Genomic DNA, 12374 nt, shown 5'->3' on the forward strand with positions numbered 1-12374 from the left:
GATGTCTTTATACTGCAGTATTGAGGATCAAGAGGTGATCTTCCCATCTGTTGACAGTCTACAGAACATCTTCTTCAATAACCGATATCAAACCCCATAGCAATGCCCTAGTTCCTATTTCTCATAGCCATATTGCTTCCAATCCAAACGGGCGCTCATGACGTCCATCATCGGCTTGCCCGATGCGTATATTAGAGATGCATCTCGGTTGAGAATACATGCCATCGCTGTATTGCTATGCGGTCTACGCTCACTGTCGCGAGTCACGATCACGAAAATTCCAACCAAGGGAGTTCCCGCACACCATGGCCCGGCTCCGCTTCCATTGAATCTCCTGAACTTTGATCAAATGAAAAATTGTCGATCCTATCATCCTACGGCTCGCTTTTTGACATGTCACAAGGATGATCCACAAAGTTGGGGAGCGGGAAAGAGTCATGTTAGCCAAGCCGAGTCGGCTCGATCCGATCAGGTATAGTTTGCAAGCGTAACATCATAGCAGCCTCGATGGGTGATTCACAAAAGAGAACTTCAAGCTCTATGTCGATATCTGCTTGTTCAGAGCTACTTAGAATGTTGCAGATTGGGAAGCCTATAGCTTGCATATTGTGCGATCAACATTTGCTTTTGCGGTATACCCGCTGTCTGTGTACTAGCAGAACCGAGCGTCACTTTGAGTTTAGAATATATGGCCCGTACACTCAACGTGAATCGAAGCTCAACCTGATCTTCGGTTGACATCTGACAACTTTCCGTCTTGAACGAGTAAACAATGGATGTTTGAGCGGCGAAAGGAACGACCCGAACTCTAGGAACGCCGAGAAATCTAACGGCAAGGTTTCAAAATCATCGAAATATAATAGCCAGAGACTTTTCGCACTGGGGATGTAAAATACAAGGGTATTCTCAATGTCGTCAAGAAGGTCACAATTCGACAGCAACTGATGTAAAAGGCTTCACCGAGTGCGTCCCACGGAAGAGCTGCGGTAATGTTCAAAAGCAACGGGATTTCCTGCTCAATGACTTCCTCTACAGTTAAACAGATTGATCATTGAATTAGCCCGAGGTTCTAATACTCAAGTGTGGACCGAGAGCATCCGGGTCGGATTGAGTACTATTTCGCAAACACCACGCGAAAGATTGCCTTCATCCGAAACTCCTGCAGCAGAATTCCAAAATCTTGAGAGCAACCAGAACTAATTCGAAGTCGCTGTCGATAAACGATGACATAATTCGGACTTGGTAGTTTGTGGCCAAACTACGACTTAGGTTTGGCAGACTTCGAGCCAGTCAGCATGGCTCTTATGAAGTAACAAGGTTATTAATATACAACACCCAACCATATTAAGAAAACCATGATGCTTCAGGATATCATATTTGTTATTGTGAAGCCTCTCGACTATTGTGTGTAGTCGGTAAGTCACTTGAGCAAGTGTCGTTGAGATATCCCACCGGCTTGGCCCATCGTATACTCCATCTTAACGTCTCGTTATATAATCGCCGAGCTTAATTATACTGTAGACTTGCATTTCAGTCGGAGGATGTTTCACAGAGCGATAGATTATACAAGTGGTGAAGCATATTTTCGACAATTCTTTTACATCTTGAATCAGGGGAAAGCGAATCATGTGATCTCAAAAGTAAGTAAACGGAAATGGGGCTTGCGCGTCAAAGCCAGTCACCGAATGCCGTTTCGCTAAGCAGGCTATCACTTAGTCTCGCCTCTCAACATGCGCTCCAGCCTCCGCAGCAGGAACATCCGGTCCAGGCCCCTGAAGATGCGTCAGGGCAGCCTCCTGTACTGCCTGCTCGCCTTCCTTGCTATCTCCATTCGCCCCGTTGGTCTCCTGTCCCCCGCAACACGGAACAATTACACTCGTCTTGTTCTTGTTGGTGGGCATATCGAGCGCCGGATTCGAGGTGAAGAAGTCTGCTGGTCGGATGGTGAGATGGTGTATCTCGACGGGCCTGTTGGTGAACGCCAGTCAGTTGATGGTCTTATATAAGATCCTGGGTAAAGAGAGTGATGAAAGTCAAACAAAAGGGAAAAGGATGGAACCAAAACAGCAAACAACTTACATCACAGGCCAATCCTCCACCCGAGGGTTGTGCGTCAACCCAAACACACTCCAGACGACAGGACTACTCTTCCTGCCCTCACCACCACCATTGCCATCCCCATTCGCCTCACGCTCGTCCTCAAACCAGTCCCCCCTCTGAACCATATCCCACACCCCACCAACCTCCTCCCGACTCTGGTTCGTATACTGCCCAGCCGCCCACAGCTCGTCATCGCGGTGTCCCGTAACCCAGACATGATGCCTCGCATACTTGGCCCGCTTCGACACCTGGCTCGTCTCGTCCGCCAGTAACAGCTGCGACGCAGACGGCGTAAGCTTGAACCCCACGTTCCTACCCGACATGGCATTCTTTTTCGTCCGGTTCTCAAATTTGATCACCCTGTTCAGTTTTGGCTCCGCATCGATCCAACTTGCCTTCTCGACAACCTGCTTCCGAATCTCATAGTAGTTGCCATACGGGTTCGTCTCCTTATTCAAAGGCACAGGTACGCTCTCCTCCACAACGACGCGCGTATCCCCCTCGGCGTACGAGTCCACCGCAGGATCAATCCTCACAGCAAAGATGTGCTGATGATTCTGCGCCAGCACGCCCGGCGCAACGACGGCGCCGTATGCAGACTCTTTCTTGCCCTCGTCCACCGCCACGACAGACATGATCCCCGTTGCCCGCGTCTCGAGCGTGATCCCGCCCGCCGTGTCGAGCTTGTACGCAAACACGTACTCGTAGTTGGCCAGCGTGACGACGCACTGCACAACGAGCTCCCGCAGCCTCGTGACCACGGCCCGGTTCGTGCGGAAGTTGGTGTGCTTCCACCCGATCCCGTTGTCCTGCTCGTGGAGACAGACCACGGCCTTCGCCACCGTCGGGTTCCCCTCCGTGTCGGCCATCAGGGCGTCAAAGTAGTGGATCGCGCCGAGGCAGTCGCAGCCGAGCTCGAGGTTATTGGCCACGCGGCCGAAGCCTCCGTCGCCGAGGTCAAAGGCCTGCTTGCGTTGATAGGGCGGACGAGGGTCGCCGTAGGGCACTGTCAGCTCGCTGTAGCTTAGACGATACAATACGGGGCGGTTATCGTAGCAGAGATCGTGTAGTACCGTGCCCTCGCGGGGGGTGAAGCCGAGGCGGAACCGCCACTTTTGCCACTCGACGAGGTTGTCCGGCTGGATGGCAAAGGAGGCGCCCTCGGGCTGGGTGATGTTGATGGGCTTTAGGTCCTCGCGCTGCGGGATCTCGAGGAGCTCTGGGATGTACTCGGAGGAAATGTTGTTGGCGAAGAGTGACTTTGGTTCCGCAGCACGCGGTTGGGGGACGAGGCCGTCGCCTGCAGCGCCGGTGGCGAGGCGGTCGACGCGGAGGATCTTGCGGGTGGCTATATCCATGACGGGGATGATCGGGATCGGGTAGGCGTAATGGTTCGAGTCGACGTTGTTCTTGGAGGCGTCGCGCGCGAAGACGAGGCCCTGCATCAGGCGGGCAATGTCCCCTTCGTCCTCGTCCGGACCACCATAGGGCCAGGGGTCGATTGTGACGGTAAAGTTCTCCGGGAGAGAGAACTCGGCCATGGCGTCTTTGAATATTTGAGATGCCACACAGGCGTCTTGGAAGATTCCAAACTCATCGCTATGAGATGTGTTGAGCGGGTGATTCTCACTCAGACAGGCATGATAGTAGGCGTAACTTACGGGGTATAGCTGGTTTGGAAGTGCGGTGCAGCCACAGTTCTGTCAAGCTCACGGCCGGTCTTGAGGTGTACCACAGATTGGGTATATTCTGGCCTCTTGCCGCTCCGAATAACATCGTATTGAACCCTTGCTCGGCGCGGTGGGCGAGGTGTCTCATCTGTAAGCTTTCTCGCATGCTCTGCCTGAAGATACGGCACGAGCTCCTCCTTCTTTGGCTCTTGCAGGAAGATACATCTGAAGAAGAGCGAAACGTCTTGGTCAAAGAGCTTGGAAATGATGTCTCTTGCCGCTCTGAACTCGTCTCCAGATAACGCCGTCAAGGGGTGAGGAGCCATGGTGAGTGAGATCTAATTTGTCTACTCGAGGTATCAAGAATGACAGCTATAGTGAGATGGGAACCTACTGCACTTTCTTGATATCAGTGGCTGAGGTCGGGCTTATCTAGACTTCCAACGGGCGGCTAAGACGCAGTGCGGGGATCTTGCAGTAGTCTGATGATAGGAACCATTCATCCAACAGTGCAGACAGACGATTGACTAATAGCTCGACAGATGACCATCGGCGCACAGCATGGTCGCTTGGTCACAAACTCGGGAACGAGTGCAGGGATCCCAATGACCCTCTACTTGACGTGGTCAGCCATTGATCCAGTGACAGACTCAACGTTGCGATGGCGGGGTAGAGGCCGTCTTGTTGGCCTGGCTGGGTGGTGGGATGGCGGGGTACGAAGCATCAGACTATCCAATGGACGGCTCATCACCCGTTGTTTTCTCCAACGATTTAGAGATCTCGTCTTCTCTTCGGGTGGTCCAATGCCACATGCGGCAAGTCCATGCGGTGCTGACCCTCCATTGGTCGTGACCATTATCAAAGTCCTGACCTTCACCTCTGAAGCGGGAAGATGAGCTGGTTGGCTTGACAACCTGTAGGTACTTACTGGATGGAAGCTTGAACCGAACTCATTATTGCTGCGCAGCACGTTGCTTTACCAAATGATGCTTACGGATATGTCGTCCTGGGCCACGGAACCCAGGCCCGGGGGTGATAATTACTGTGCTAGGCTTACTGTGCTAGGCTGAGACACTTTGGTAAGCTGAGCCGTGCATAAAGACCTCATATAGGGTATTCCCCAGGTTTGTGTCGTGTAAGGTTGAGATTAAACTACTTCCTGCAGCGTCCGATACATCTGACCTCGGACGCTCAACAAGCAATATGATAATACACACGGACTGCCAGGAAGCTACAAAAAGCAGGCATGGTGCAGTCGGGCCTGCGGGAGGTAGTTGTTGTCGGTCTAGTATCACAGACTACTGTCTCTTTATGGAGGCTAGCACGAAGAAATACGGGTATCGGTGACCTTGCAACACCTTGAACATGGCCGTTTGATCAAGTGAGAAGACTCGTTTTAGTGCCACCGCGGTACTCGAGACCCACGAAAATCGCACAACGGCTTACGGCGATATGATGACCAGAGACAGGTCCATGGCCCTATAGAGTATAAGTAGACAAACGGAAGTCATTAGCCGAGCAAGGATGGAGGCCCGCATACTCCAGACAACCTAGAGGCTGGGTCGGCTGCGATCTCTGGAGTGACAAGGCCGGGTAGACGTGTAAAGACAATATGTATGACAATAGTTTGCCCTCTCACGAGTTTCGTCTTTAGTATATTTGTTTGAGGGAAAATATGATGTAATTCGGTGTAGCTCTGTGAATGGCTATACCGCCTCAATAAAGGCGGCCGAGGCATTGGCGGGCTGCTGACCATTGGCGAAATGATAATCAACGACGGAACCGTGCATCATCGTCCGGAGTGCGGCAAACAAACTTGGGATCGCGGCAGGTCATCATAGGCACTAGGCAGCCCCCTCCCCCCCTGGATGAGCTCTGATTCTGATCAACCGTCGTCCGCCTCGGTATGACTTGATCCACAAAGGAAACCGCACGGCCGGGAAAACTGGGGGGTTTTTGCAAATGCTGAGGTTATGAGGAGTAAGGTAGTGGGGGGTTTGGAGTCCTGGTCAAAGAATAAGGAACCAAACAGTTTGATGGCTGAGCGGGATGTGACGGTACAGCAGGTTTTGCTCGCTTGGAAAGACTCGGATTGGTGATTTGCCTGTTGTGGTGGAGAACTCCAGAAGTTGAAGGCGACGACGGGGAAGCAGCCGAGACCAAGTCGTGCGTGTTCTGGAGAAGCCATGGAAATCGGGTCATGGCTATCCGCAGGAAGCCGAGGCCGAATGATGCACCGTCCGTTGGAATTCCGGAGACGCGCCATGAGGAGTCTTGCGTGGCCAGCATGACACCAAGCTGTCGAGACTCTTGGACGCCATGGGATTTCTTGAAGGGGCCCTGAAGGTTGTCTGGAACTCTCGACTTTGGGTCATCAGACGAGGTGCAGGGAAGCTCAGCCCCAAACGTGGACGAGCAGGGCTGATGCTGCCATAGAGGCCAGCAGTTGGCTTTTACCGGACTGCTTGACCTGCCGCTCTGCTTCTTCTTTCTGTGGGAGCATTCCTGTCCTTGTGCGGCGTTCTGTAAGGGAGCGTCTCATGTTTGCAGACTTGGCGAAACGGAGACGGAGGTTCGGACAGAGGTTGATGTGGACGCTTGTGCTTGTTTCCTGGTACGTTTGTGACGGGGGACATTGGTTGCAACGTCAACGCAGTACATGGAGTCTGATGTGATGTGGCCGCATCTTGATAGGATAGAAGACAAATTCCAGTCAATGTTCGTCGATGGAGGCCGATGGTAGCTCAGATTGGTTCACATGTGACCAAAAAAGTGTACGGATATCATTCATGCGGCTCTGTGAGATGGGCGTGGGCGGCAGTTGAGAGCAATGGCAGCAACCTGTACAGGGCCCTGGGCGAGGAAGAACCAACATCCCATGTCACTGGTTATTGGTCCCTGCTTTTGTAGGATGTTTCCAGGTACTCCGTACTTTCTCCGCCAACTTTGGTTAGAGAAGGTACGATACGGTGACCGACAATAGCGAGACTTCCATTGATGGTTATAATCCGACAACGTCCGATTATACGCCTTCCTAAAACTTTTGTCCATACTTAAGGTAAGGCAGAATGTACAAAGTCGAGGTTCCTGAGGTTCCGAGTGTTGGGTTGGGAAGGAGACGCTCCCCGGCGTTCCTGTCTTCCCGTCGTCCTATCAGAGACCGCGACTGACCTGCAGAAGTATTCCTATTTTGGGAGTGGACCCATCCAGGTTGCTCCCTTCTGAAACGCGCCAATTTATCTGATGTCGTGATGGGCCGGGGATCTCCATGATGCTCGCTCTTCCGTACCAACTTTTCTGATTTTCATCTTCTAGACCGTTGATGGACATTCTTAAAATTTCTCTCTATGATCGGTGCCCGCTTCTTCTCCATGCTGGTGGATGCTGTTAATATGGATGCGCCGATGAAGATGGACAGGAATCCACCAGGTCAATTACCAAAAAGCTTGCTGCGTCCCTGGTCTTTATCTCGAAGCGAAATCGAGCTACATGCATGTCCCGGCGAGGTACGTACTTCTTAACTGACAGTGACAACACGTGGAGGATGCCAGTGGTGCTCCGTACCTGGGACGCATTCCTCAGGCGCACCTTTCTATGTACCTAGTCATGCAGACACTCTCCCTTTTTCCAAACTTGGCAAGCTGGCGTCCGCATTGCGTGGGCAAGCGGGCGGTGGAAGAGAGAAGATGAACACCGCAGAGGCCAACGGATTCCGCGCGTCGTCTTTGAGGGGCAGAGAGATAGACTTTGGGGGCTCATTTGGGGTCCAAAGATTGTCCGATCTTTCGCTGTTTACAGAGCAATTAACTCGGAAGCCACCTCGGATTTTAGTAAAGACGCGCAATGCTACATCGCCCTCACATCATTGACGATGGAGTCAAGGCACGCTTAACGAGGCCCAATACGGAAGACCTCTCAGAAGACGCTGTGGCTTATCTGAGTAAGACCCAGGCTGACAAGCACCAGCCCGGGCTACACTAGAGTCTAGACATGCGTTTGACACGATACGAGACCCCAACGAGATGACAGTCACGACACACATTGCGAAGTATTCGTACTCTGTACGTGCGGCTAGTTGGACTCGACTCAACGTCGAGTCTCACTCTTCCGTCCTTCCGTTGTTCCACCCGGCAGCTCTTGCCGGGCACAGATCCCACTCTGCTCATTCGCCATCCCATGACGCCGTCTCGCAAACATTTTGTTCGGATTGTTGCTTCTAACAGTGTGAGGTGTGCTCGTCCCTCTGTCGCATTGTCTTGATACAGTCGAGTCTCGAAAACATGCACATGCTTACAGAAGACCCTCGCTGGGTTTTCCTGAATGCTTGGTGTTCGTCTATGCCAATCGTTTTGCTCTGATCTGTCTGACTGTCAAGCCTCTTGGCTGATCCAGTGGCATGTCTCCTGCAAGGTGCATTCGATCCGATAACAACAGAAGCGTCCCAGTCAGCGCCAAGTGTCATGGCCAAATCATCGACTTGGAGACTTGCATATCCGTACCTCACCTATCTGCCAAGTTACATCCCCAGTGGCAGAATGTGCTTGGTGGTGTTCCGTCGCCTCGCTACTGGGTAGCATCCGCACCAAGGCGGTGGTGTCGCCGGCCGGAAGCACATTGCGCAGTAGCGCTGCATCGTATGCGCGATCCACGCAACACACCTTGAATAATTCGTACAGAGTGCAGTACGTATGTGTAACACCGCAATCACCATCTCACTGTATAGACTTGAGAGGAAGAAGAAAGGTGGTGGTGAAGGGGCGAGAGACCTGGCCGCGCAGGGCAAAAACTTGAAAAATCACACAGGGAAGGCAGGGGGAAGGGGAAGGGGTGACTTTTCACACATACTACGTAGGTACTTTAGGTAACCACACCCAGAATGCCACATCGACTTTTCTTCGGATTGCGAATCGTCCCCAAAGCTCCCTATCCACGCCTTCGTAGGTATTTTCTCCAAGGTATTTCATTCTCTGATTCCTTACCTGTATCTATCCTAGGTACAGCCGTTCCGTTCCCTAGCTTCCAAGGTTCGCTAGGTTATCTTTGTCATTCCCCCTTGCGGCATGTATTAAAACCCGCGGCAACCAACTCATGCCAAGTCTGCATTCCTTCCGCCCAGTCGCAGAATATTTCTCGAGGTTTGCTGCCTTTTTTTGCTGCATACAAACACAATCACAAGCTTGGGATCTGCCGGTCCATTCTTTCAGACCAACTGCATCTTTGAGAAGCCTTGGCTTCTTACCTATTACCTGATTAACTTCGAGGACACACGAGCCTTGGATTGATTGAGGCGTTTTCAGCACGGCACCGTACCCGTTCTGCACAGCCTGCCGCCTTCCCGAGTCCCGTCTATCGGACCAGGACACGCAAGTCAGCATCCCGGCGTCATCCAAGTCGTGGCCTACGGATACCGCCGCAGCCACAGCCGCATTCGCATCTTTTTTCTCCATCTCACCCGCCCTCTCACCCTCGCCCTCGCCGCCATCGCCCCCCCTAGACTCTGGATACGGACTACGGGACCACGGTACCTCTATATTGCCAGGGCCAGGGACAGAAAAAGGTGCATTCGCCCAATCGAGACCCCTGGAAAGGAGAGAGGGAAAATTCAGAACAAAAAAGGGAAAGGTCTCTTTGCTCTTCCGCACCCAATTATTTCCAATTCTTGTCCTTTCGAGTCTTGAACAGACAAGCCAACCACAACAACCAACGCCTATCTACTATTTACCTGGGATAGTAGAGCTTCAACGTTGACGTATCCGTACGTTCGTTTTCGCAATTCCTTGGCACCTCTCAGATCGATCGCCGGAACTCTATCCAGCTACTCCCCGACTATCGACGGCCCCATCTTCGAGGTATGTTCCTCGTCTGCCATTACGTCCCCGGGACCCACGCCTCTCTATTCGCTACCCAGCTCATCCCTTCACCACCAAAACCTTGACAGGCTTCCTCTCCTTTTCCATCCAGCCCAGACTTTCCAGACTTCATTTACCTGCCAGCCCTACCCGCTTGCTGTCACTTATCCTCAGCATTGCGCCTCAACCTGCTGCCTCTTGCTCCATTCACCTAATCAGTCCCAAACTGACATAATCTTTCTTGGTTTCGCAGGAATTACTCCGCCATAGTCCGAACCTGAAAGCTTCCTACGACTCTTATCCTCCTTAAACCCCTAATCCGGCGCCTCCAACTTTTTCAGGAACCACGTCGCATCCGACTCTATCTACGACAGCCACTCTTTTCCAATCCTACAATCCGATTGTACGAGTCTTTGGCAAAGCGAAACTTTGCCTTCCGATGACTTCATAGTCTACCAATTGAAATCATAACAAGCCGTCACTCTTTACACATAAATCCGCAATGCTCACACCTCGAAGAGCCGTCGCGGTCGCCGCGTTCCTCTTAATCGTTTTCTACCTAATTTCCTCCTCCCACGACACAACACCTGCTGTCAAGGCACCAGTCGCTGCCTCGAACCATGATACGACCGACTCGAAAACGTCCTCATACACCCCTGCCTCCGCCGACGGCGAGATTAAGCCCTCTGCTCCCAAGGTTGCGACGCAAAAGCCCATGATGGACATGTCCAAGATGTCCTTGTACGACAAGCTGGCATACCAATACCCCTATGACCCCGAAACGCGTTTCCCGGCCTACATTTGGCAGACATGGAAGTGGACACCTGCTGAGCAACAATTCAACTTCCGCGAGCAGGAAGCCAGTTGGTCAGAACAGCACCCTGGCTTCGTGCACGAGGTCATTACCGACAAGGTCGCAGTCAACCTGCTGCGCCTCCTATACGCGTCCGTCCCCGAGGTTCTCAAGGCGTACGACGCTCTTCCTCTGCCCGTCCTGAAGGCCGACTTCTTCCGATACCTGATCCTGCTTGCGCGCGGCGGTATCTACTCCGACATTGATACCTACGCTATCAAATCTGCCCTTGAGTGGATTCCCGAACGCATTCCCCGGGAGAGCGTCGGTCTCGTTATTGGCATTGAGGCTGATCCTGACCGTCCTGATTGGAAGGACTGGTACAGTCGTCGTATTCAGTTCTGCCAATGGACCATTCAATCCAAGCCCGGGCACCCTGTCCTGCGCGAGATTGTTGTTCGCATCACTCAGGAAGCTTTGAAGCGCAAGAAGGCAGGCGAGCTGGACAACATTGCCGACAAGAACGTTGTCGAGTTCACTGGACCTGCGATTTGGACCGACGCCATCTTCGACTACTTCAACGACCCCCGATACTTTAACATGAAGAACTCTAAGGGAGCTATTGACTGGCAGAACTTCACGGGTATGGAGACGTCCAAGAAGGTGGGCGATGTGGTGGTTCTCCCCATCACGAGTTTCAGCCCTGGCGTGCAACAGATGGGTGCCAAGGATTACGACGATCCTATGGCCTTTGTGAAGCACGACTTTGAGGGTGAGTCAGGACACATGTTGTTTCCAAAGATGTAAAACTAATATGTGACCGCAGGTACTTGGAAACCCGAAGAGCTTCGCCACATTGGCGAGCAAAACGAGGATGGTTCGTCGAAATCGAAATAAGACAACCATCGAGCCGTACGAATGTGACGACACACCTTTTCTTCTGGTACATGTCTCTTGTAATATTTGCATCTCCAGCGGCGCCCTCACCCTCGGTCACGGGTTGGGCATGTTTCAGAAGTCGCGTTTCGTTTTTTTATTGACTTTTTTCTTTCTTTCTTTTTTTCGTGGCATCGGCAAGAGGAACTACAAACGAACTGCATACCCCAGGGAAAGGGGGGAAAGCGTAGAGCTTTGTTTTTGGCATAGAGTCTAGTTACACCATACCTCGATCTGGCATACCGGTGGAGGAGAAGCAGAGAAGGGACCTCACGGGGTGAATTGGGAGATGGGCAGAAAATGGCCTCCAGAGGCGAACGTCCGGCGAGGCGAAAGGCCGCAAAAGGTTTGGGAACAGCTGTAATCCTCGTTAGCATCGTGGTACATATACCCTAAGCAGTCTGCGAGCAAATGGAACAAATTTGAAATGTCAAACTCGCGATGAGGATGAAGTGCTACACCAATTGCATCGGGGTACCCTCTTTCTCCACTGGTGAACAAACAATGGATTCACAACCATCTAGGTATCAACCTGCCGACAGCCCCGATTCTTGAATTAGAGTTCTAAAAAACTGCGTAGGCGTGGCCTCGAAACCCGTCGAGGCTGTCACGGCGCGTCATTCTGCGCCTGACACCCGGCCAATCCCACATCGCGTGCACCCGCGGCTCCTTTTCTGCTCTTTTTTAAGGAGGTGTTCCCTGTTCGCAGCGGGTACAACCCCGCACGGGTTCTCCGCATTAGCTGTGAGGTAAGGGCGGGGGAGCTTCCTCTGCCAAGTCGTGTACCCCCAACTTTCGGCTCGGTGTGACGGGGGGAACAGCGGCCAGACGCGGGAGAGGAGGGAGACTGGACGGACCGGACGAAGACGAGGGCCGAGAGTTCCAACCTCTTCTCCCCGCCTTGCTTTGAAGGATACATTGTACTTTGCCCAGACGCACTCGAATAGCTCGACGAATTGTTGGAGAGAAGAAGAGCCATGATAACGTCACAACGAGATATCTTTTGAGAAATACCTTCTTGGATTT

At 52.4% G+C, this 12374-nt stretch overlaps 2 protein-coding genes across 2 annotated transcripts; one reads left to right on the forward strand and one right to left on the reverse strand.

The window, feature by feature from the left end:
• Positions 1-1712: 1712 nt before the first annotated feature.
• CTAM01_08974 (copper amine oxidase) lies at positions 1713-4096 on the reverse strand (the record flags this gene model as incomplete). The annotated part of the gene is made up of 3 exons (XM_060524994.1): positions 1713-1968; positions 2080-3699; positions 3762-4096. The coding sequence occupies 3 exons, from the start codon at positions 4094-4096 to the stop codon at positions 1713-1715; spliced, it is 2211 nt and encodes a 736-aa protein (XP_060380434.1).
• A 6025-nt stretch (positions 4097-10121) lies between these two features.
• Positions 10122-11309, forward strand: CTAM01_08975 (glycosyltransferase sugar-binding region containing DXD domain-containing protein; the record flags this gene model as incomplete). The annotated part of the gene is made up of 2 exons (XM_060524995.1): positions 10122-11184; positions 11239-11309. 2 exons carry the CDS (start codon positions 10122-10124, stop codon positions 11307-11309), a joined length of 1134 nt encoding a protein of 377 aa, XP_060380435.1.
• Between the last annotated feature and the right edge of the window lie 1065 nt (positions 11310-12374).

The sequence above is a fragment of the Colletotrichum tamarilloi genome (assembly GCF_030869305.1).
Source record: "Colletotrichum tamarilloi strain Tom-12 chromosome Unknown Scaffold_33.1, whole genome shotgun sequence".
NCBI classification, from domain to species: Eukaryota; Fungi; Ascomycota; class Sordariomycetes; order Glomerellales; family Glomerellaceae; genus Colletotrichum; species Colletotrichum tamarilloi.